The 25,944-nt window shown below is 41.2% G+C and overlaps 1 protein-coding gene across 6 annotated transcripts in view; it reads right to left on the minus strand.

Annotated features, from left to right (window-relative positions):
• Nucleotides 1-25,944, minus strand: part of MAML3 (mastermind like transcriptional coactivator 3) — a 253,535-nt gene that overhangs the window by 199,277 nt on the left and 28,314 nt on the right. For 4 of the 6 annotated variants that reach the window (XM_084517411.1, XM_084517410.1, XM_084517413.1 and 1 more), the window contains one exon: nt 4,549-4,669. In XM_084517411.1, coding sequence (XP_084373537.1) covers nt 4,549-4,654 — 106 coding nt within the window. In that variant the 5' untranslated portion in view covers nt 4,655-4,669. Of the gene's footprint in view, nt 1-4,548; nt 4,670-9,604; nt 9,788-9,838; nt 10,034-10,624; nt 10,941-25,944 lie in introns of those variants that run through there. The other 2 variants (XM_084517412.1, XM_084517409.1) reach the window with 2 other exon arrangements.

A 25,944-nucleotide genomic window follows, 5' to 3' on the forward strand; every position in this document is an offset into this window, starting at 1 on the left:
TGTCACTAAGGACACAGATGTAATCGATTCTGCCATCCATGGAACAGGGGAAGGGATTAGGTGACTCCTTAGGTCCCTTCCAGCCCTAACTTTTTGAAACATTATGATTACTTGGGGAACTTGAATGTTATACGTGTATTTAAGCTGTTAATAACTTTATTTATTTAATCCTGACTTTGGTGTAAGGAGGTTATGTATGAACTTCTGCGCTGGTTCAGCCCACAGGCGCATCTATCACAGAACTCTGAATGGACGCTTGGGGGAAACAAGCACAGGGTGAGCACATGCTGCCTCCCAGCCTTCAAACATCCTCAGGGTAGGTTATGTGATTATCTAGTTAGCAGCCTCTTCAGCACCTCTTCCAAGGTTCTACCCTGTCTACTAGTATTCCCACAAACTCCTCAATCCAGAAGGTTCTTTGAAGAGTACTGCCACTGACCCACATGGGTTGCCTGAAGAACCAGTTCCTTTGGTTTGTTGCAAATAAAACTCCTACAAGCTTCTTTTGATATCTCTCATTCTTGTATTAGAAGAGAGGGTGAAAACCCCAGCCCCTTCCACTGCTCTCCAGACCTCTCAGTTCTGTATGTGTCTTCTTACATCCTCCCAGTCCCGTCTCTTCAGAACAAAGATCCTTGGCTATTCCATGTATGGCGCTCCTTAAGTGCTGCATGGACATCACAGCGTATGTCTGATCATCCCTGTCATCTCTGAATATTTTTCGGTTCTAGTATGTTCTCTCCAAGATAAAACTTCATGCAGCATTCAAGTGTACAAACGTTGGATTTTTAATGTACCACAAGGACTTCAACAGCAGCATAATGATCCTTTATGGTTTGTTCTCTATTTGCTTCTTAATAATTCATTACCTATAACCTTTTTCTTCTTTTTCCTTTTTTCTACTAAGCCAGTATTTTCATGGAACTGTCTACAGTAACCCAAAGGTCTGGTTCCTGAAGAAATTTGGTCCAGCTTAGAAATGACCCAAAATCTGAAGTTAGGGTTGTTTTTCCCCAAGCGTGTCACTCTACATTCATCTGCACTGAATTTTCCTATCCTTTTACTGTACGGTCTTACAAGATCTTTCTACTGTCCATATAATCTGCCCTTGTCCTTACAGCCTTGCATAGCCTCCTATCAATCACCAGCAAAGCTTTGCCACCTCACCAATTGCTTCCCTTCTCCTGGCCATTAATAGCACAAGGGGTAACCACTATAAACTAAAAAAAGGTAGGCATAGATTAGATATAAGAAATTCTTCATAACGAGGGTGGTGAGGCACTGGAACAGATTGCCCAGAGGAGCTGTGGATGCCCCAACCCCTGGAGGTGCTCAAGGCCAGGCTGGATGGGGCTTTGGGCAACCTGCTCTGGTGGGAGGTGTCCCTGCCCGTGGCAGGGGGTTGGATCTGGGTGATCTTAAAGGTCCCTTCCAACCCAAGCCATTCTATGTTTTAAGACTATACTGAGCAGTACAGGTCCCAACACATATACCATATGAACGTCACAAGTGATCTCCTTCCTCTGCAAGGAGTGACCATTTACCTCCATCCAGTGATGGTCTATCCAGTGTTTAAGTCTTGTAAACCACGTTGTCATCCATTCCAGGGCCTTCCCTCTTATGCAAGCAACAGCCTTATGTTGCTTGGTTTTCCTGAAACACTTCGATAAGAAGTTCTGTCAGAAGTCTTTTGTAAATTCAAGTTGACTCCACATTCACGTCACTGACCCCTTCAAAGAAATCTGAGGGTTTTGTTAACTCTCATTATAATTGGATCGTATTTATTCAAGTAGACACTAATTCAAACTCTTATTACAATATCTACTCATTCACCTGAAACAGATGGCAAGTTTAGGTTTGCTGGACAGCCATGGAACCTTTCTTAATGGCTGACACCACATTTGACACCTGATTTTCATGTACAGAGGAATATTGACAGAACAGGTTACATGCTGCTGTTAGATATTTCACGCCTGAGTTCTTAAAGAATTCTTGGGTGAATTCTTCTGATCCTGGAGACTCATCTATCTTTAGTATCATTACCTCTTTTTAGAGGAATTCTCTGCTGAGTTTCCTGAATGCCCTGAAAGGGTTGGAGAATTCTGGTTGGAGAATTTCCCTGATTTCTTCCACAGTGAACAAGGATGCAGAGAGTTCAGCTTCTCCCCAGTGACTTTGTCCTCCCTAAGAGTTCACTTTATACCATTATCATATCCAGACTCACTGACATTTTCCTCTCCTGATGCACTGGAAGAATGACATTGAACTACTTTTGATTCTTTAAGCAAGCTAGGTTTTGGCCTCATCTGTGGGCCGCCTAATACTATTGTTAATACTGTATCTGTCATTGCTTACGATCCTTTCAGTCTTCTTCATTTAGTTGCGTCTTCAGCTTCTCACCTTCTTTCTAACAGCTTCTCTTTGCAGTTTGGCCACGACAGCTTCTTTTAACTCTCTCATGGATGTCCAGTAAATCATGTGCATTAGCACTGTGCTTCCTGTTTGGTGTCCTGTTTGTAGTCTTCATGATCCCTTCACAGATTTAATTGTCTTGGGCACAGCTCTTTGTTTATTCTTATTAAGTCTCCTCATATTGAAATGAACACAACTGCAGCAGCAATTTTGGCCTCTGTAGCTCCCGAAAGATACTAAATCCAAGAGTGTTACAGGTATTCTTAAAGGGTGGTTTTAATATTTAGCAAGACACATATATGGATATACATGCATGTATATATATGTGTTCATTATATATAATCACACAAATTGCAATATAGGGCGGATGTGGCTGTTAAATGGGGAAGCAACCGTGAAAGAACGTCTGGTTCTTTGTGGATATAACCAGACATAAGCAAGGGTTCATTTGGATTTGATCTCATTTCAGATTTTGCCTAAAACGAACGCTGATAATAATTAGCATTTATTGCATGCAGCTCTCAAATCCTTCTAAGCATTATTATCCTTCTTTGCAGAGCAATTATGAGCCACAGAACAAAGAAGTGACAAAGACGAGACAGTACCTATGATTCTTCATTTCAATCTGCTACCTATATTGGTATCTCCTTTATTTACCAGGAACCACTAACTTCGCAGACTATTGGAGGTATTGCTTTCAAATCATGCTATCATAATTATAGTTAATTTTACTGTAGTAAGCATGACCAGATGAGGCGTTTACATGTTTGTTTTCAGCCTTTTTTGTCTACATGTAGCCAGTATTTGTGTTGTAGCAATATAACAAGCATGATTTTCACACAATAGATAATTTAAACTCACTTGTAAGTTGCTTCAGCTTGGTTTACATTTCTTAGCTCAACACAGCACCCTGATCAAGTAAGGTAATGCAGACACAAAGCCCGATGCTCCCATGATGTATGCAGTAAATACCCTGGAGAAATCTAGCACCACAGACCAAGAATACCAAAGCACCATCTTTGCATAAATACACAGTCTATAAACAGCAGCCCTTAAAAGACGCAGCAAATAACAGCACTTTTAACCTTTCTATGGTGTAACATGGAAACCTATTATACATATATTTTTGCCTATTCTTTATCCTATGAGACACGCAGCCAATATCAGACATTGCTAATTGTCAGTTAATGCAGGGTCACAGACTTTACCTCCATACAGAAGAAAGATTTGTACTATAGACTACCCAGTGGGTCGTGTTTTGTCAGCTTTTCCAGCACTCTCACACACTAAATGGAGCTTTATTTAGTAATGTTTTGATACTAAGTCAAGCTTCGCGTTGGGTATCATCTCAAGCTGGTATACCCCTGAGTTACTCCATTTAATTCCATCTTACCTGTTTTGTCCCAAAATATGGGTTTCTTTGGTGTTTAATAGTGTGATTCCTCTTCAATTGCTATGTTAGTTTCACAGCATTCAGTTACTGTATGGATTAGGCACCTTTACGTGCATAAAGACATCTCATGACCCGTGAAGATTAATGAAATTGAATACCGTAGTTAGGAAAGCATCTAACTTTATGCAGACAGGAAAAAGCCAGGAAGCCACCTGAAGAGGACTATCACTCCATAAACAGCAAGGATACTAAATCAGCAGAGTGGATTGTTCTTTTGGAGTCTACATCATTTTGTTACTGACTAAACAGCCCAGTATAATGTATACTAATTATATAGACTTAGTCTTTCATGGTCCTTCGACATAGTTTCATAGCAGTGACACTGAGGAGCCAGAAACAGGATACAGTTTCCCCATTTTTCTGCATCACGACTCAAAAAGAGAACTGTCATCTCTCCCACATTGCCTGGTGCAGTAACTTAATTGGAGTTAGATGTCCAAGACACTGTAACAATAGAAGTTTGGTACTCTACCAATATTTAAAATTCCCTTACAGACATTGCTAATTTACTGACTCTTAGCTCTGCTGAATCAGCATCTCTGAAAGCAACGTCTCCCCTTAATTACTGGCAGAAAGCAGTGCCTCCACAAGGGCAAATTCAACAAAGAACAGGATTGTGGTAGACTGACAGTAGCTGTATCAACTCCTATACAATCATTTTAAAATTATCTAAAATCACTAACCTTTCACTTCTGGAGCACAAGGTTCAATTCTCTGTTTAGCCATGCATGAAAATGAGTTCAGCAATCTTGTGTCAGCCTCCACAGAATCATTCATGTAATTTGCCATGATTGGCAGATTTTGCTGCGAAGAAAGAATGGACGTGAATTAAAAAAAAAAAAAAGAGTTTTTGTCAGGTTGAAAAATCAAATGTCAATAATCTGAACGTCAGAATCACTGAAAACAAATTCAGATTTGAAAGTCTGGACCTTTGTGCAACCCGCACATAGACAGAACCATGGAGGAACAGAACATAGGATCTACTGTAAGCACCGTGTAGGTAAGCGTGGCATCAATGGAGCGAGCACTCACTGAAACAGTCCTGTGAGTAGGATGGTTGCATACCAATGGACTGACTGCTCCTGGCCTCTACTTCTCAGACTTAATGATGTCTTCTTATCCACAGGAGGTGCTCTCGTTACTGTCCACACTGTATAGGTAGTACAGGTGGACTGCTTTGCCCTACGTTTTGGGAATTGTTATTCATTGCTATGAATTCTGGAGCACTGCTCAGAATCAAAAAGCTAACAGTCTGTTTCTGGACAGTGAGGAAAGCCCTGAGTCCTTTTGTCATGAAGGAACATCTCCCAAACAATAAGGAATACAAATAAAATCCCATGAACAAACATGAAAGGGAAAAAAAAATAGAAAAGGATAAAAACAAGAGTGAGAGAGAGGTAAGAATGACAACCCTTTGTCTGTCATTTCTCTCCTCACTTGCTTTGAGTGGCTACTTTTAGACCCAAAATTGAACCTCCCATATGAAATGAACCAAGGTGAAATTCAAAGGACTTCCTCATTAAGGAAAATGGATAGGACTCCGTTTGTACATATAACTGCTCTGTCATTAGCTTTTTCACCTTATGCATCATTCAATTCCTTTTCTTTCCTTTGACAAATACTGACCTTTGCATAGTTAGAAGCCTTTGAAAGTAACTATACAATGATGCACTGTCACTTCAAAGCGTAAACAAATCTGAAAAAAAGATGGTATCTTTTCTCTCATTACCCAAATAGTGACACATGCCTGATGAAGATGTTTCTTGTATTGTACGCACTTTCAAGAAGAAATCACGTCCATGTATCTGCGCATAACATCTACTACAAAGGGATACCAATCCTGGCTGGAGCCCTGTGCATTACTGTAATATAAATACTGCAAAGCTCACTTATACCTATCACCTACTGCTGTCTAAACTAAAGAGCCAAAGTGAAGGAGAGGGAAACACAAGAGGTTGACTGGTTTCACGTAAATATTAACCACAACCCTTTCTGTAAGATTTAACTGGCTCACTTTAATGAAAGCAGTAACAGCACGCATACAGCAGACATTAACAAAGGTGAAGTCTAAACACCCATCACCTCTGCAGCCCTTCAGATTATATTTAGCCCTCCAAGGTCACGTTAAGAACCCTGCAAACAAAACTCCATCAAAGCTAACCATCTTTGTTACGCAGCAAGGAAACTGTTTCTGTTTCCAACAAATGACTGGCAAAACCTTGCATGAAATCCTGTCAGATTCACAGCTTAAATCAACCTGTTGTATACTGAATCTAATGCACAGCAACTTGCTGTCTTGCATAATGGTACTCTACATTTAGACCTCTAAAAGGGACACTGAGCTGTGATTTGTATTCAGCTGTATTTTTAAAAAGACTTTAATTACAATTATCCCTCCTCTTGGACATGCCATCCACATCCTTCCCAGGCTACGGAGTTAGGCTGGTGTTGGTGCATGTTTCCCTCGTTGGGCTCTCAGATGATGCAGTCTGCTTTTGGTGGCCACTGCCACCAGGAATGAGATGCCTGGCCATACCCCTACGTTGTAACATAAACACAATCTTTTAGCCCACTTCCCATTTTTCTCAACACTACTTCTCAAACACTCATTTAACAAAAACAAAACAAAAAAAAAAAAAAAGCAAAAATAATGACAGCAAAGCCTAATTTAACCGTCCTTTGGCTAAGTCTGCCAGGCACATTAGAACTTGATCCACCATAGTCTTATTTAAAAATGGGTGGCTGAAAGGTGCCTCAGGATTTATAAAAAGAAAACAGATTGTCTCTGAGGCTGATGCCAAATAACTCATTGCCTGAGTTATCACTCTTCAATCAAAAAGTATATGAAGAAACTACATAAGTCATTTAGACAGCAATCACCATGGAGTTATGCTGGCCTCTCATGTCAGTGATGAAACAGCCAAATTCCCTGACAGTGGTGAGTTATTCCTTTTATCGCTGGCAGAGCTGCCAAAAGAATCATCAAGGCTACAGGCATGGAAAACGTGAGGCCTCTCCAAATTCAAGCGATAAAAACACAGCGTGCTTTATTACTTTATTTTAATCTTTATCATTTCAGTTTTTTAAAAAATAACGGTGTTAAACATAGTGACATGATTACTTTAAACTCAGTATTTAATTTCTCTAAGTAGGCCTCCTATAGACCAAGGCCTTTGGGACTCCGTCCCCACTGCCGCCTGCCCCATCTCTCTCATAACTAAGGCACGTATCTTTTAGCCCCGACAAAGCCAGTATAAAACACTGGATGTTTTATTACTAATGATAATTCAGTCACTTCGGAGGTGGATTTTCTCTCTCTAGTTAGAGTAATGACTTAGTACAGGAAATCGATAAATTTTTGTTGCACTCTGACATTGCCAGAAAGAAGTGACATAGCAGAAGTGAGAGTACAGGTGTTTACAAATCTCTCTACCTACCCTGACTGCCTTTACAAATCCTAAATGAAGTAAGAGCACACTAATTCTCTTGTATAGTTTCAAATACTTGTTTTAAAACCCAAGCAGGTACTGAAAGAAAGCAAGGTTTGTGGGCCTGACTTCAATTTGAGCAGAATTTCAGTTAATAATGTTGCACACATAAACCCTCTTTTAACAGTCCATAATATTAAACTGAAGACAGGATTGCTAAAGAACTTTGTTATTCTTTCTCCCTATTAAATCAGCATTACAGACTTTCAACAGATGTCTTTAATAGACATTGTTATTAAAAAAAGTATTACATAAAATAAATTCAGACCATTTCTCCACCAATATTACTTCTCCTGCCATTAAGAGAATCTCTCCTGTATCTTCAATTATTACATTTACCCCTAAACAAAACTCATCCCCAGACTTTATAAACCTCTGTCAGCATTCATGCTACTCGTTATACTTAAAAATCTGTCACTGCTTCCATTTAGAGTAACATTTTTTTTTACAGTTTTAAAAGCTCTAAGAATGTGCTCTAGTAGAAAAGTTTCAGCCCAGAAGCCCTTTTTTTTTTTTTTTTTTTTTTAAAAGTGGCAAAAAGTCCCACTTCTTTTTAAGCTCTTGGGTGCCAAAGAGGTTTTGTAGTTTCAGGGTTTTTTTTGCACTTTACTAACTCAGAAGGAATGTAAGTTGTGTGTTAATTTCTTTCAACATATCAGCTAATAAATATGTACCTTTGCATTTTTACTGTCTGGGAAATGTTATTAAAAGCAATTTTTTCATGGCAAAACCAAAACCAAATCAACCAACTCCACCAGCAAACAGGTGATGCCTCTGGGTCAAACTGTCAATAATACTATATGCCTGAGCTAAGTACCAAGAAGGCACGCTATGGCCCTCCCATAAAATAATGCTTGTTGCTCTGATATGCAGATACAGTTATCTCCAGCAATTAGACTACTGATTCAGCTAAGTAAATACAGATTTACAAGCTACAGATTGTCTCTCTTTACCTCTCACCTCCACAAGTAACCTTGACTACACGTAAACTGGGAGATGTTTGATGTTTCTGAGTTCCCAGGTCTTGACCACATCTGGACTCAATGTTGATGTCAGCCTGCTCCCTCTACAGGCTGGTTTCCACAGAAACTTAATGCATGCTCAGATGGGAATAGCAGCAAGTTTTTGGGCAGGCTAATTAGGAGACAGGATCTAGCACAACCTTAAGAAATATCTAGGGACACAATGGGCTTTGGAGTTAGGCTTCTTCTGGAAGCCTACTTCTCTGGAGCAATTCTACTGAAAGCTGTGAAGTTATTCTTGTGTGTTGACACATACATACAACTGAGTAAATTAAAGCAGACTTTGGGCTCTCAGCAGTACAAAATACTCATTCTTACATATTCTATGAGCGAAAGTGCAAAACAATGTCACAATAGCTAGGCACTACGATGGTTCAGTCCACCTCCTGACCACAGAGCCCTGCATTCACCACAAACCTCTAAAGTCAGCTCAAGTTGTAACTCCCCACTTGCCTCACAAGTGTCCAGCAAGGCTCAATGCATTAGAAACTAGGAGGCATGCAATAACTGTGAACTGGAAATACCATGACACATAGTTTTGTGTATTTGCTCAATGGTGAAATACAAAAAGATGCCTGAAAGCACATCCAGAAGTACTTAGAGCTTTGCCTTAAAGGTCTGAGGACAGCTTAACTAGCTTTGAAGAGCATCATGCCTCTATGAATCTGATCTCAAGTGTTGTGTGAATTGCTCGTGCAATACAGGGCCTTTAGAAGGTTGGTCGCTGTCTGTCTGTCGTGCAAACCTTTACAGAGATGTTCACAATACCTTTAATATCACAACTTTTTTCCAGCAGCGGACTCTTTTACAGCTACTGAAAAGAACAGCTTAAAAAGATCATTAAGGGTTATAGGATGAAACTGGAGCAGTTGAGCTCGTTTCATAGATACCAGATACAGGTACTTCCTCACAAGCAGCTGGGTCACCAGCTCCAAGTCATAACTGCACAGCAGTCATTGTTTTCAGTCAAGCTACTAGAGCTACAGGCTCCACAAAAACAGCCTTTTTATGGTAATCATTACTTACATTAAAATGTCAAGGTCTTTAAAAACTGACAAGGAATTTTAAAGAAACTGAAGGCTATTTTCTTTAACCTCATAATTCTGTTTGGGGAAAATATCAGTGGGAATTTATAATAAATTATGGAATAAAAAAATAAAGTTACTCAATACGTCTGTATGAGATAGCTGCATGAAAACATGTCCACAGCAAGATGTGGCTGCTCTTACCTTTACCTGTTACAGGTGGTCCTCTAGGAAGTTTCGGGACCATCAGAGCACCCCAAACCCTTACTGGTAGGCCTCCTACAATGCTATGTCTTGGGAAGAAATCCCATGAGCTAATCTTTGCAGATTTATTTTCTGTTGGTGTTTTCCACTGGCTTCTTAGATTATCTGACCTTTCTGCAACAACTGGAGAACATAAACACAGAAAAACGGTATGGGAAAACCCATTCCACTTACTGTATAGAACAGCAGCAGTGGACACAGAGCACCTGCAAACAACACATTAGCTGATCACTGCAGCCCTGCCTTCTGCCTCCGTGCAGCTGCCCAGCCACACATAACATCCACACACTGCACTCTGAGGAATGAGGTGTGAAGAACAGCACAAGCTCGTCACAGGAATTAAGAACTGCTGATGCACTTATGCAGCACCTGAAACAATCAGACACTTCAAGAGGTAAGATCATTCAGCTGGGTGGCCCCAGGAAGCATCTCCATCTTGGAAACAGAAAAGAAAATTACTGGTCCAAGCTCAGATGTAGCCCCAAATATTATCTGGCACAGCAGAAAATCTTGCCCACCTTTACATCTTTTCTCTACTATGCACCTTGGCTGCTTTATCTGCTAATGACATAAATCATGGCTGCCTGGAGGGGCCAAAATTTAGAAGGATGCAGCCATAGGCCGGGGAGTTGATGACTGACTCTGACATCTGAGAATAGCTCCGAGTGAGCTGCTGCTTTTCTATCAAGAGCAGGATCAGTTTTTCCCCCCTCTAGGTATACACATTTCATAGCAACACGTTCTGTTGCTATTTAGGATTCACTGGCCACTTCCATTGCAAGTGTTCTTTTCCTGAGATTTATAACCCACAGCTTTTGTTACAAAGCCCAACGCCAGACAAAACTTGCTTCATTGTGGGTTTCATTGCAAAACCAGGACCATAGCCAGCCTCACACAAATTTTTGCAATTCTTTTGGCGAGCTTGAGACAATTACTAGGTGGCTTTGGAACAATACATACCTTAAGGTCCGGAGTCTGCAAACACTGCTCAACTCCAAAGTTATCTGGCTGTTTAAAAATTAAAAGTAAGGAATCCTCTGCATTCAAAGCAGAATCAGCACTGAATGGAGGGCTGAATCCAATGATTGAAACCAAAGACAATGTTTGTGTGAACCCCAGTGAGAATCAAAATAGCTGCATTTTGCACAGCTCTATTTATAACTCCATAATTTTAAATGGTAAGACCAAAAATAGTCATTGCAATATGTCAGCTCAATGTAATTTTTCTTTCCAAGAGACGTAAATCAGTCTAAACTTTTTTTTTTTTTGGTAGAGTAGTAAAAATAAATAATAAATCTCTTTCCAGATAGTTTTAGAGGGTTTTCTGTTATTAAAGTTTTAGTCCTTTGTGACAGGAGTTCCTGGCATGAGAACGTGCCCATTCCCTCATCTGACTTCACTTAGGGTCTACATCTACCAAGGGACTTTCACAACTATGTATTGATTCAAAAAGGCAGCTAGTTCAAGCGGGGGATAATTAGGCTTTCGCCCTCCCCTCCGCTCTGTGCCACTGTTTTCACTCTCTCCACCTCCATTGTGTCCTTAAAAGCAGCGGATCTGCAGCCAAGCACTGCACGCTCCCCACAGCCAGCAACTTCCTCTGAAGCTGCAGTGCATAATTACAACCAGCTGCTGGGGCTGCTCGCAGCAGCACAGGCAGCACCTTCCTGCCCAGGCAGCAGCCCCAAATTAAGGCTCTTTCTGAGCTGCACTTGGTAGCACCTGGAGGTTCAGCTGCAGCGCAGAACTTTATCAGTGGAAAGGAGAGTCCTTGCTCCTGTGTCAAAGCTCCTGGTAAGGAGTCCTGACTGTCACAAGTGGTAATTCCTGCAAAAGGAGCTCCATAAACGTGCCATATGTGATCAGGGCTCTGGGTAGCACATCAGCATCAGCCCCATCCACATGCAATGGCTGATAGCAGTACATGGAAATATAACAAGTGCCCAAGTGATTTAGGAGCACGGCACAGTCTCAGAATGCATTTCACACTCTGAATGTATAAAAATTAGATAAGAGCACTTTAATTTTCCTCCAGGGTAGAGTAGCAAAGCCAGCACAGTAAATGAAATTGTCATTCCAAAGTCATGATGTTTTTTATGCCACAATAAAGTTACGTAGCTGTACGGGAATCCTGTCAGGTTCGCTGTTTGCACTTTCCCTGTGGGTGCAAGCACACCTCAGACACCCCAGCTTTCACGCTGTATTTTGCTTTAGCACTGGTGTTGCCCGTACAGCACACACACTGACCTTTCTCTGCTTATTATTGCAACACCAGGGCGGCAGGCAGCAAGAGCTGTGCAGCCTCCCAACTCCTCTGACCGTAGTTCTGCATGTTGGCTTTGGCACTAAAACAGACTTAAGAAATCGCCCTCTTCTGCTTGTCAGGCTGAATGGCTGCAGGTTAAAAAAGTGTGTTTATCCCGATTCATTTCACTGATCCCATTCCAGCTGATCCAAATAACACTGGCAAAAGAGGGACGCAAATGGTGGTAAATTGCGGTAAAAAGAGGAATGAATGAGCAGAAATGAGCAGATGGAAGGAGAGGAGAGTGGTAAACATGAAACCATCTTTACTGTTGGAAAATGCACAAGGAAAAAATGCTCTCAGAGAGCTCAGTTATTGGTAAATCAACTTTTCTCCCTCAGATGCCTCTCTCTATTATACATATTCCACTTCACATGATTTCCAAGTGGCAACAAGAACCCTGGAGCTGTGTGTCAGAGCCTTAAGCAGAGAACACTGACTGGAAGGACTCGTTTACCAAATACAACGTACGCACTACAATCCTTTATGCTGGTCTAACACTTGGTAGAAGAGCTCCAGGTGGCGGCCTGGAAAAGGAGAGATGCTCCAAAGGGAGGCCGACACTGCTGCCTGCTCTCTGACAGCGCAAACCCCACTGTAAGCAATGACACCCTTTTTGCTGAATGCCGTGACGTAGTCCAAGACCCTGTCGAAATGTGTGAGGTCAGAAACTGCTGTGACCTTTAAGCAGTGGAAACCGGTCATTTTTCAGCCAGAGAGACGAAACTGTTCTCGTGTCACCCCAAAACACAACATTTGGGGGAGAAAGAGTCACAAACCCATTGCTGGAGAAGAATGTTGTACTGGCTATATGGTAGCCATACTACCATACCGGCTGAAAGTGGGATGAGCCTACCAGGAGACCCTGCCAGAGGAAAAGAAACAAAGCATTTATGGGAAAAGCAACATAAATCAGGGTAAAGATCTGTTACTACTAACTGATGTTTCCTCTCCCTCCTTGCTGGGCAATGGACAAATAAGACTTGTGTCTTTGTGACTGAGCTTCAGAGTAAAAACCAGTAGCAAAAGGACCACGAAGCTCAGGAATGACGACAAGCTGATAATGGAGACGGTCTTACATCTACCAGGAATGCCACAGTGAGATTCCCCACATATGATCTGCAGTACTAAAAACAAGAACTGTTTTCTTCAGAGGGATTCAGTTGAACCAGGAAATTTAGAGACAATATATGCCCTACACCCCAGGATTTGAAGTAAGACTTTAAAGTTTACATGAGATGAACCGATCTAAGGCCTAGCTTAAGTTCACTTTTTGGCTAAGAAATCTAAAAGCTGGCCACTGATGTGCTTTCCCGGGGCCATAAGATTGAGCTGTGGAGATGCCAGGCATGCTTGTTTGTCCCGTGCCAAGACAAATACAGGTCAAATCCAGGTGGCTGAGAAAGGGAAAAGGAAGAATATTACTTAGCTATAGCTGCCACACAAGTTAGGTCAAAGATCCTCAGGTCTCATTTAAGACAAAGTACAAAACAACAGCACTAAAACACTGGAAAGGGGAGTGTAGGAAAGTCAGTTCACTGAAAAAGGGATGAAAAACAATAAAGTGGGCTGTGAAAGAGTTGCAGTCCGGACTCTGTAAGCTCCATTTTAAGTCAAGGCAACTGGGAGAGGAAAAAAGAATGGAGGAAAGAGAAATGCACACCGCACTAGGCAGGGCACATACACTATCTACGGCAATAGAGGAAGAATAAAATACAAACCCAAGGGATTGAGGTATGCAAAGGTGTACACAAGGAAGCATACTTGAAAGAACTGGAGGAAGAGGTGCTCTATGCTACACAAGAGCCTGCTTCTTACTGCCGTGAAGGCTGCTGTAATTTATGAAAGGCACAGGGTAGTAAGGGGAAAGTGCATGCGTGAACAATGCCACTTTGGCAGCATTTTGTACTCACTGTGACCTGGTGTCAGTGATAAGTAAGGGAAGTGGTGAAGCAGCAGGAGAGGCCATAGAGGCATAAACATACACAGTTGGAGCGCCCACTTCTTTGTTCTGCCTTCTCAATTTCTGATAGCCTCATGAAACTTAATTACTTATTAGCGTTCTTTAAGATTAATCCACATTTCCATTCTTTCCACCTTCAAGGCTGGGCTCATACATCTCAAATAAAATTCTAATCCTGATTTTTCATTCTGAATGTTATCTTCAGCAAGAAAGGGCTCAGCTGACCTTTTAATTTGTGGCAATTTGCAGCTCTCAGTGCCTTAGCTATAGGATTTGCTATGGGAAGATTTTTAGGCTCTTAACTATAAATAGCCATAAAATATAAACAAAAATGTTTGGTTATCATGTCTAGACTCTCACACCACTAACAAAAAGCACTGAGTGTGCAAACTCAGAGGACCTTGTCACATAATTGTCATGCTGTTGGTATCACATCAGTACCTTGCCAACCAAATCACAGAATCACAGACTAGTTGAGGTCAGGAGGAACCTCTGGAGATGACCTACCCCAAGCCCCTGCTCTGAGCCACGAGCTCAGAGCTGTGTTCAGCTGGGTTTTGAAAACCTCCAAGGATGGAAACTCCGCAACGGGTCTATGAATACAAGCCTGAAACACAAAACGTCTCCATTTCAGTTTTTCATACACAAAAATACATCCCATTTCCATTTTGCTTTCAATACATTTAAAGTTGCAGATTCATCCTATAGCTGCTTCAGCCAGGACTGTTTGTGTGTTTTACATGTACTCGTATATTCTGTACGTTCCTCTGCACAGTAATCACTGGGATTATTTGATAGCAACTGAGTTGTTTTCCAGTTACAAATACACCAACCAAAAACTCCTTCTCCTGTTTTATTTTAGTGTGTGAAACAAGAGAGTCCAACCCCAGCTAAAGTCAAGCTGCAGAACTCTCAGGACCATGAATCAGCCAGCAAACTATCTTTTTGAGAATTTGGTAAAAGCAGCAAAAATGTTATTTTAAGTGTGATATGAACTAGGGAGTTGCTCATTTTTAGCAAAGGAACAAAAGGTAAATTTCTATCAAGATTTATACATGTACCAGCAAGTCTCTCCAGACAGTCTAGCAATAATTGTCAACAGTGTTGTCAGACTTCAGAAAAATAACGAGTATCTTATTTCAACAAATGTGATTTGATCGCTAAATCCAACCTTCATAAAAGAGAAAATGCAATTGCAGGTTTGGGGCCTCTTACCCTTTCCCCCAAAAACCTGACAATTGAAAGCTTGTAAAGGCTGATAGAGTGTTAGAAGTCAGAACTTCGCAACTTACAAAACTCCCCCCACCCCCCTCGTATCCCCACTCCCCTGCCTTCAAATTAATTTCTGGAGAAAATGTCCCAGTGGTAATCACGACAAGGATTTCTACTTGAAAGCATGTTTTCTTTGCTACCTTCAAACTCGACAGAACTGTTTACCACACACTCACTGAGAATTTGGTCTTGGCTAACTCTTTGCTAAGAGCAAAAACTAGCAGAGAAAAGTGAAACAGCTATCATAGTTTTGGCACAGCAGAGTAGGAAAGATTTTTTTATGCTCCTTTTGCATCATGAGCCATTATTAACTTACCCTGAAATCAGAATGTATTAGTGTGATGCAGGAGACAGTTTCTGGCTAAATTTGCAGGCCTGGTAATTAGAGATAATCTTTTATTTCTATCTGTACATCTTCAGAAGATAATAACCTAGTGCCCAATGACAGCATTTTTACAATTTTCTTTCAGAGAAAAACTGCAATTTCAGGCATGTTAATCATGAAAAAGTCACTGTCATAAAAGTCAGCCTCGAGAAAATGAACATAAGATGGAAGTGCAATGAATATAGAAAAAATCCTTACTAGCCCACAGGCTAAAGTAGAGGCGGTGTAGGGCTGTAAAGACAGGCTAAGCAGGGAGAGCTGTTCTGATTAAGGGACAAAGCATTAAGAAAGAACACAGCCTGTTAGAGATGTCAATATCAAAGAGTGACTGGAATTACTTAGAATGGTTCAAGGTAATAAATCTTCAGCAAATGGAATGTACTTAAGAAAGGAGAAATTTAGGTCAAATCTCAGGAAAAGATTTCTAACGGTGAAGTGCAGAAGGTTATGGAATATTTGCCTGAAGGAAGAGACACAAGGCACATCCCTGGAGACTTTTAAAACTACACTGGAAAAAGCACTGAAGTATCTGGTACACAATAATCTTATACCAGGAAGGAGAAAGGCTAGATGATCTAATTGGGCTTTTCCATCTCTGCTTTCAGTGATTCACTGGTAATTCCACTGGCCAGTTCTAGTACAAAATACAACAATCCAGCATCAGCTGTAAGAATCCCCTACTAAATGCAAATGCTGTAGAATAACTTACCTCTTTACCACAGCACAGAATGCAAATGCTCTTCAGAAATGAAAACAGATACGTTCTTTTTATTTGAATATATATACACTATAATGAGAATAAAAGCCATTAAAAATGTGAACAGGCATTGTGTATGTACCTCTAGCAAGGATCAGATGTGCTCAACGTGGGTACTCACATTAAAATTTCCAAATATTGAATGGAAATTGTACAGATACTGTTTAATTGAGGTAGATTTTGTAGATACTGTTACAATATTGCTCAGCATGAAGAAGAGGGATAGAATCAGATTCTGTGAACTTTCAAAGACAGGCTTACACCTTTCTTACTTTCCCCCCCCCTCTATCTGACACCGAGGGAATAAAGAAAAAAAAAGGGTATATTTTACATACAGACATCTGAAAAAATCTTATCCTTTTCACTTAAAATAACCACTACCTGGTCTTGATCTCAGGTTTGGAAAGAAAGCTGCAGTTATCTGCCCTTCTGAAATCCACAAAGACATACTGTTCTTCGAAAGCTCTTGTTCCATCGCAGCTGATCACAGCTGAGTTCCAAGGATTGGGCCAGCAGTTCCTCTAAACTTCATGGAATAGGTGAATTACGTAAATGGTGCTGGAAATGAGTAAGGGTTGTAGGACTGGAGGACGAAGTGTCCAGAAAAACATGCACAGGGTACATCTGTGTTAGTTTCACTTCATGTCATGAATGTGCTTTTTAAAGAGCTGATCACTCTGTCATGGCTGGTTCATGTCACAGTCTGACACTGGATTATTTTTGAACAAAGCTAAACTGGAAGGTATGTTCCAGCCACAACCAAGTAAGTGTTCAGTCCACTGCTCCTGACCAGCGCCAGTACAACACAAAGCATCCTGAAACGCAGGCAGCACTGTCCTCAGCACCAACTAGATTCCCTGTACAGCCCATGGCCCAGGAAGGCTGTGCTGAGACAGCTCCAGCAGTGGAACAAACCTCGCTGGGAGCAGGCCGAAGGGGTGTGAAGGGTTCAGCACCTCAGCCAAGAGGCTGCTGCAGAGGGAGCGCCCTCCTGGCTGCAAGCAGCATGTGCCAGGCCCCTACAGTGAGCACCCGTGCTGCTGCCCCAACTCAAAGTGTTGTTTAAACACATGTTGCTTCTGAGTTGGCATGATACCTCAACACACTTTAAACCCTAAAAATACAAGGAGAAACAGGGTGTCGGAGAACACACACACCAAGCACTGCATCTAACCTGAGGAGCAGAGCACACGGGGTCCACGAACGTGTTGCGCTCCCCAGGGCGCCCCAGCACCAGACAGCAGCCGTGCCAGCTCCTGCAGGGAAATCGCTGCTTGGTTGCTTAACCTAGCAATCAGTGCCACCAGCCTGCAGCTGTAGCTTTTATTATTTATTTATTTTTAAGGGAAAGTGTGCAAACTCCCATCCTCCTGCAGCGAGCCCCTGTGGCGTGCTGCTCCTGCCTTACAGCCGGGCTCCTCACGGCAGGAAGCCGCACACCGGCAACCTCAGGAAAACTCTGCCAAAGGCTGCATTTCGTTGTGGTGCAGCACCTAGCCTGGCAGCTCACACCCCAAACCACCACCACGGAGCTTCAGCCACAGCCTCGGCCTGCCCTGGGGCACATTTGGAGCCCCCTGGCCTGGCCTCGCCTCACAGCCAGGCCCCGGCCCCGGCCGCCACCTGGGGGCCGAGCAGCAGCACTGCGCCGAGCCGGCCCCCACCTGGGCAAGGCTTCACAGAGCGTGTTTGGAGAGAAACTGACTCACTTCTTCTTTTTGTGGGGCCTCATACTTACGCTTGAGATGGAAGAATTTATAAAATGAATTATTTTAGGACAGTGTCTCCAGTATTAATGCCCCACCTCTCAGTTTTGTATGCTCCTCACCTCTACACCTCCAATACAGAGCCAGGCCAGCTGTACCCCAGCAAACCAAGGGTCTTCTGAGTGCTCTCTGCTGGTGGATGGGATGCACAAAGCAGGAATGAGACGGGAAGAGCCCCGAATCAGCTGTGTGACAACCAGCAGGCTGCCACACAGGCTGGGGACTGAGGGTGGGCAGCCCTTCTGCAGGAAAAGCTGCTTCCACCACAGGCCGAGCAGCACGAACAAGCAATGTCACCCTGCGGGGAAGGCACAACAAGCACGGTTGGATCAAGATAGCTGGAGAGAGCAGCAGGGAACAAGGAGCATGATCAGAGGGCTAGAAAACGTGACTTACAGTGAAAGCTCAAAAGAACTGCAATTGTTTCATCTCAAGGCGCGAAGACTCATGAGCGTGGTCACGGTTTTCAAGAGAAAGGGGGTAATTTGTTCTCCATGGCCATCATGAACAAATAGTAATAGATTTAAATTGCAGCAAACTTTTAAAATGATAAACACAGAGAGATGTCGGAAGACTGCCAGGAGACGTTGTGGTATATTTGTCACAAGAGAGGAGGTTAAACAAATGTTTCAAGACTGACATAAACACAGTGGAACTCTTAATGGGGATGAACTTTTATGACTGCCAGAGATCCTTTCCATTTTTTTCCTACTATTTTATGACAGAAAAAAATGCTGTTTTGCTTAAAACACAGTCAGGGATCAGAAGGGGGTAGGGAGGTACTATTTCCAGTTTTCTTACTGGCTTACTGCATGAATTAAGAAGCCACAAAGTATTTTTGCATCTCAGCTCCCCATCAATAAAACGGAGGTAGCAATACACAATTTATGAAGTGAGTCTGTAATGCATTATTGTAACCTTGTGGATGCTGGGAAAGGAGGTGGTATGCAAATGTAAAATATTTCCAGACCTTCAGTTTCTTTTTCATACTTGCGCTGCTTGGACTAGCGTGATTTGTTTTCCCTTCTTCTCAAAGTTTATAGGCCAAACACACCGTGATCTCTGCCTGGAAGAGAAGTACAGCTCTTTCCAATGAGGAACACAACAGAGCTGTAGTTTAATAGAATACCGGGGTTGAAAAATGGCCCTGGGTTTAAAATAAATAAATAAATAAAAGACTAACTATTACATGTTGCCCTACTGCAAGTTTCTTTCATTGTGTGAAATTTACCAGAAGAAATTTCTACTTCAGAAACAATGATCCTGCCAGCTCACTTACACACATTGAAAGACCTCCTGGAAAATAAATAAATAAATAAATAAAATAAATAAAAAAAATCTAGCTCCTCAAAACAATTATTGAACACATACAGTCAACAGGAGCAGTGAGTATTTTTAAGACCTGTCCAGCTAAAGCATAGCTGAAGTACCTCCTTATTTACTTTCCTTCTGAAATGCAACAATGGCTTATGTTCACTAGGATTTTAAAACATTATTTTTTTGTTAAAATGGTTTATATTTAAAGAAGAAAAATCTGGTAAACATGGTATACTGTACAATCCAGACAGATACCTGCAGTTCAGGTCCACTAAAAACACCGATTCCAAATTAAAATAAATTTTAAAAGTGTTATTCAAACACTTCTTCTTAATCATCTTAATACAAACACTTCCCTGCTGCTGATTTCTGCAACGACATGCAAAACAAATCCTGCCCCTCCTTGCCATAGCAGGGTCCTGCTCTCCCAACCCCCTGGCATCTCCAGCAACCAGTGCCGTCTCCCACAGCCCAACTTCCCTCTCGTAAGAGGATGGTGAGAGTGTTGGAGAGAAACCCTGCACAGGGAAAACAAAGAGGGCCAGTGCAGGAGGCACAAGTGTGGCTATGGTACACATCAATGCCTATCAAAAGGTGCTGGAAAACCCTCCCTGGCCCTCAGCAGGAACGTAATCCTCATGCCTGCTGTTTGCACTATCAAATAGCACTTTCAGGTCCAGTTTGACATATATTTTTCCTGAGCACACGTATACATGTATCACTTACTAAAGTGACTGACATTATTTACATGTACATTGTTCCTCACGTGTGCATCTGCATTTGAATGTTTAAGAACACAATCCTGGAAAAGTAATTTGAAAAATAATTTCCTTTTAGCATACCAGCTGCTGAGACAATTAAGTCACTAATACTTTGCAAGTTCTTGAGCTCTCAGGAGACCTTTTGCATTTGGTAGCAGTTATAGAAGCACAAAATCCCTAATTCTTACCTAGCTTAAGTCAAAACCCATTGCAATCAACATTCTCTCCTAAAAAAATATCATTACAAAGACATCACATCAGATCTGCTGCTACATTCCATTGCTCCTTTTCATAAAGCACTGCTTTTCAAGTGATTGCTTCTCATTTGTTAAAGCTAAAGACAAACATTACAGAAGACAATTAAAAGCATATTTATATTATTTTAACAACTAGAGTCCTACACAGAATTGGAATTACTTTGCTCTCTATGCTGTACTAGTATATTTGAAGATGCAGAGAAAAGTTTTGCAAAAGCATCATCAGATATGTGCAGAATGATTATAACATGTAGGGATTCAAAGAAAGTCAGGCACTTAGTTCACTTGAGCTTAGCAAAATCCTCCTCTGCAAGATGTATCATATATAGCCTTTGATATTGAAAGCAAAAACAAAACAAAAGTAACCCCACACCACTCGCAATGATAAGCAAAAGCTGTGAAGAGACAATCAAATATATTATCAGTAGATTTGCTGAATATTTAGCAATAATTATTTTCAACTTTTATCTCAAGCAAAATTTTTAACAAATTAAACTAAAGATTTCTGAATTTGTAACAACACTTCTTTTTGGAAAGTTTCAGCCCCCCAACACAGCCATTCCAAAACCAAGGCTAACAAAAACTACAGCCCTCTGTCCGTGTTACAGAATTCTAAGTCTTTGTAGATACCCTCTAAATCTTTCCTGTCTCCAGAATAAGAATTTCATATTTGATAGAGTTGCTGGAATCTGTATTCAGAAGAGACTGCGAACAAGTCTCTAAGATTTCAAGTGGCAGCACTATCACTGCCTTATCTCTTCTGTTCCTGGGAAAATACTTCAACCTTCTTCAAAATCCCTCAGAGGGAAAATTTGTGGGAGTCAGTTCTCCTTGACTTCTGTTAACTTATTGTTCAATAACATTCTTTGTTTCACAGAGCCCTTTACATCAACAGTTCTTCATTTGCTCACAGTTAGAGCTTGTGATACTTTCTTGAATGATAACGCCACATAACAGTATAATTCAACAATAAAACAAGTTTGTAAGTTCTACCAAAAATTTGTAATTCACACCTAATTGAAGTCTTCAGATCACAAAGACACAAACCGGAGTTAGGCTTACTTCTTCAATCAGCTACAGATAAGTTCAGAACAAGGCAAGAATGACTGCAATTTTGAAAAAGGAGCTTGTCTGGGGGTAGGATCAGTCTGAAAACTGGAGTAGGGAAGAAAATAGACAAGGACTGTCCTGACAAGCAGTTTCCAGAGATGGAAATTAAATGTGAGCATGGAACTGGTTCCTTAGGGTTACTGCACTAGGTGAAAGAACAGCACCTGCAATCCAGCAGGAAGAGATGCTTTTAGATGTGATGAGATACTAGAATATCTATGAGAGTTTCTCTGATGGAAGGAGAGGGAGAAACCAAAACTGTACAAGATGTCTAAAGAAAGGAGATGGCATCCAAGAGCAGTAAGTATTAGGAAGCAAGAGCAGTATTAGGAAGTGGGCGAAGAGTGAATGCACACCCCTGAGCATGTACCATAATAAATTCAAGTTCTTGTAAGAGGTCTAAAGTTAAAAAAAAAATTGTGGATGATGTGTATACATGATAGTATAATATAATAACACTATGTGATGAGTACAGAATAGCATCATCCAAAGACAATGAGAAGTTTTGCCATATTATGTGCTCAAATATTAGCGAACGCCAGAACTACAGTTACCATGCAGCCTTTTTTTTTAGGTATGCATTATGACACTAATTATATGATCATGTGCTAATTTTTCCACAATCCTCTTGTTTAAATAGAGCGGCTCTGGTGATAAACTAAGCTCTATAGCACAAATAGCTATTCTCCATTTCCCTTCTGCTTCATTTGTCACTGGAAATAGAAAACAGCATGTGGAGCAGGAAGAGAAAGGAGTATGTTGCAATTAAGACACCTGAAGAATACCCTGGTAAAGCCTGTGCTTTTCTTCCTGCCCCACATATTCCCCGTAATTCCAGTTTGAGTTGGCTGTCATCTGTTTTGCTGTCACACTGTGTATTCAGTCACAGTTTGGTACAGCCAGTGGCACTTGGGCATTCAACTTACGGAAGTGCTATACATTAAGTACTCTAAATCTCAGACCTTTTGCACATTAGATTAGGTGCTTGCAATTAATGGGTAGTTTTAGCATTTTTACACCTCATTTTTTGTCCATAAAACCTTGTTCATTCACACATGGGAATCCTGCCCAGCAAGTGTCCCTGAAAAGCAACCTCCCTAACATCCTCCGACATAAACTCCTATGCTCCATAACACTCAGGTGTGCTACAGATGCATACCTGCAAGGAAGGCCTCAGGCCACACACCAAACACATAAACAGGCAAAACATTTTAAAAACACTCAATAAGTCTCTGTAGCAAAAGGAGTAAGTGGCTGTATCACAGACAAGCACTTCCATAACCCTGATGGATTGGTTCTGTAGCCATGAAAACGTGGCAGAGGGCTCAGTGCTGGATTGTACAAACCTTGTAGGGATGCTGGGCACACATCTGGGCTGTGCTGTACCAAAACTGGAACACCTACACCACTGGCAGAGGTACCTGTACCTTTCGGGTTACAAACTCATATCTTGATGGAAGATTTATTTCTGTATAACACTGTCCATTCTAGACAATGAGACAAATGGGGGGGAGGAGGGGAATACAGTGGTATTCAAATTGCACGCCACAATGAACTAACAAAACTGATAAAGTTAATATAAGGTATTGATTGAGATGCTCCTCAATTCTGTATACTTGACTTTGCAATCATAGTAGGGTTAATGCAACACAGTTGTGTGTGGATAGAGTATGGACAGACACATAAAAATTCTCATACAAGAGTGTCAATAGAAACTGTAAGCTCAATGCACTTGTTTTTAAGAATGTTTTTCAATAATAAATTAATTTCAGTAGTCAGTGTCCTTACGTCTTTATATTGCATTATGAGAAAAATACTTTTAGTTTGAATAACTGTTAGAATTGTTAATGATAATTTACTAAATATTGACCATTCTCAAAGCTGAAAATGATTCAGAAGCAACCGACTGTTTTATTTGTCAGTGAGACACATTAGAGCAAAAAAGCCTCCTTAAAACAGGCCATTAATCCTCATTAAGTTGAAGAACTGTCAGCAAATATCACAGAAAATACAGGGCTGTTGTTACTAGAATATTTAACAGGTTCAAGTTCTTGTTGTCCCAAATTTGGTCACAAGAGAAGGTACTCTGTCCAATTAGTGAAAGATGAAGACGTCTGGAAGCACAAGTATGTAATGATGCAAACACACTTAAAAGGATGCAGGTTGTTTGATATAACACATCAGAACAGCCATAAAGGATCTAACAAAAATTCCATTCAGCCCAGTATCCTGTCTCCAGCAGCAGCCCCAAAGGATGCAGAGGGTGAGTATCACTATCGACTTGCCATCGCCATAAACTGTTTGTAGTTCTGGGATTTCCAAGAGTCAACGTTAAAGACTTACTAGTTCCCAGTCCCCCATCTTTCAATAATGTGCCCAGTAACTTTTATGGGCACACTAACCTTCCTGTCACATTTTCTGAAGAATACAGCGTGATAATGCAAAATAAGTTGTGCATAGTTTCATGCCAAGTTTCAAGATTAGCTGTGATGCAGAACAGATGAACTTTTGAAGCACAATTAGATAAGCTACTTAATTAATTGAGTGAATTTAGATTCCTTAGAAAAGCTTAGGAGGTTGTTTAAAACCAAGTAACGAATTCTGCAATAGGAGAAACAGACATGCACAGTGTCGAGTCAATGCTAAAATTAGAAGGAAAGGTGAAAAAGAATGTCTCTTATGATAACAGAAAGAAACATTTAGAATTAGTAAATTATGATTAATTTCAGTAAGATACAGAAAGGTCAACAACTTCTGATAAAAGCAACTCAAAAAGTTCCAAAATCATTTCTTACTTCTGAGAGCTACAGACACCCAATGCAAATACAACTGCTGTAATTTCTGTCCTCCATCTCAAGACAAATTACTTTTTAGACAACATGAGGAAGTTTCTATGATACACGACTCTACAATACCTCTGCAAAACCAGAAATGAGAACTATAGATCCTTTTTAATACATCAAGGCTGTTGCCTCCATTGTCTAGCAGCACGGACTGATAGGAACACATAAAATGAAAGATTTGGCACCGAGAATCTGACAGCTACATCATATACACTTCAGAGTATTTTTTACTTTTGACTAGCTGTGCTGGGAGCCTTGCAGAAGACACTGTACTGAAGGAGTAATTGACCTTGAGCTGTGTCTGCTCCCCTGGGCCTTGTACTTGAGGCTCGAGAGGCCTGTGCATTAGCATGGAGTAGCCTCCGTAACGATGGTGTGCTCTGGGCCAGCCTGTGCTGTGAGCTGGTGGATATTATAACAGAGGTAACGTTTCCAGGCTGTCAGGAGAAGATTGCTGGAACAATAATTTGAACAAAATCAGAAGCACTGTGACACAGGTGGGAAGAGCCCCTCGACACAGATGGATCTGTGCAGCCTGACATAGGAAAAATCCATCCCAGGTCCATCCAAATGCACAAATGCAGGATGCTCAGCATCTGAAGGGACATCAGATGTACCCACTATCTTATTAAAACAGTATTTCAGCACACTGTTTGTTGACAGGCCTTTCTTATTGCAATCCAGAAGGAACCCTGCAGCAGCTCACTCTCTCCCCTGCCAGTGCAGGACACGAGCTCCTATGGACCAGATGCCATTTAGTGCCTGGAGTATATCGAAGCCCCAGTTCACAGCTGGTTTCATTTCATCCCAGAGGAAGCAGGTTTGTACACTCCGAGTGAACCATGCATGACTTGAACAAAAAGCCCAGCAAGTGGGGGTGATCAGTGCATTTGTGGTCTGAACAACACAAATATAAATGCAGCCCTGATTTAAGATCATCACGGAAGTAGAATATCTATATTTTATGCACAAATAATGTGGAAAAAGTTCTAAGGAAAAAATGGTAAAAGAGACAGAATATGGGAAATTAAAGGGAAAAGGCACTTGATTTTTCAAAGGGCACTTTACAAGGCTAGGTTAGACAGCTTATGACAAAACACAAAAGGGAAGTAAAAATATGATAAATAAGAACTAGAAAGTAACTTTCTCAGAGAGCACCAATTGTTTTGTGCAAGACTTGGATTATAAAAGCTGTAGGACAAATTCTGGTTCAGCTTGCACCTACATAAAATCATACATAGGTGCAACTTCTCCTACCCCAGTAATTTCCCTCCAGAGAAGTTATCTCACAAAACTGCTGCTGCTGTTAGCTGCTGGAGACTTTGAGCGTGGAATACTCTTCTCTTGATGATTAAAGAATCCTGTAGGAAACCCACTGTTGCTGAATCTAAATGTGTTTGAATGTTAGGTCATTCTAAATTACAGATGCTAGATTATTGTAAGTTAGAGGACCACGTGCACAGTGCTCCAGCCATGTCAGGCCCTGCTATTGCATTTAAGGGCTGACTGAGGCTGAGTGCTGCTGGCTTCGAAGAATGAATGCT

This window comes from Aythya ferina, assembly GCF_964211825.1.
Source record: "Aythya ferina genome assembly, chromosome: 4".
NCBI lineage: Eukaryota > Metazoa > Chordata > Aves > Anseriformes > Anatidae > Aythya > Aythya ferina.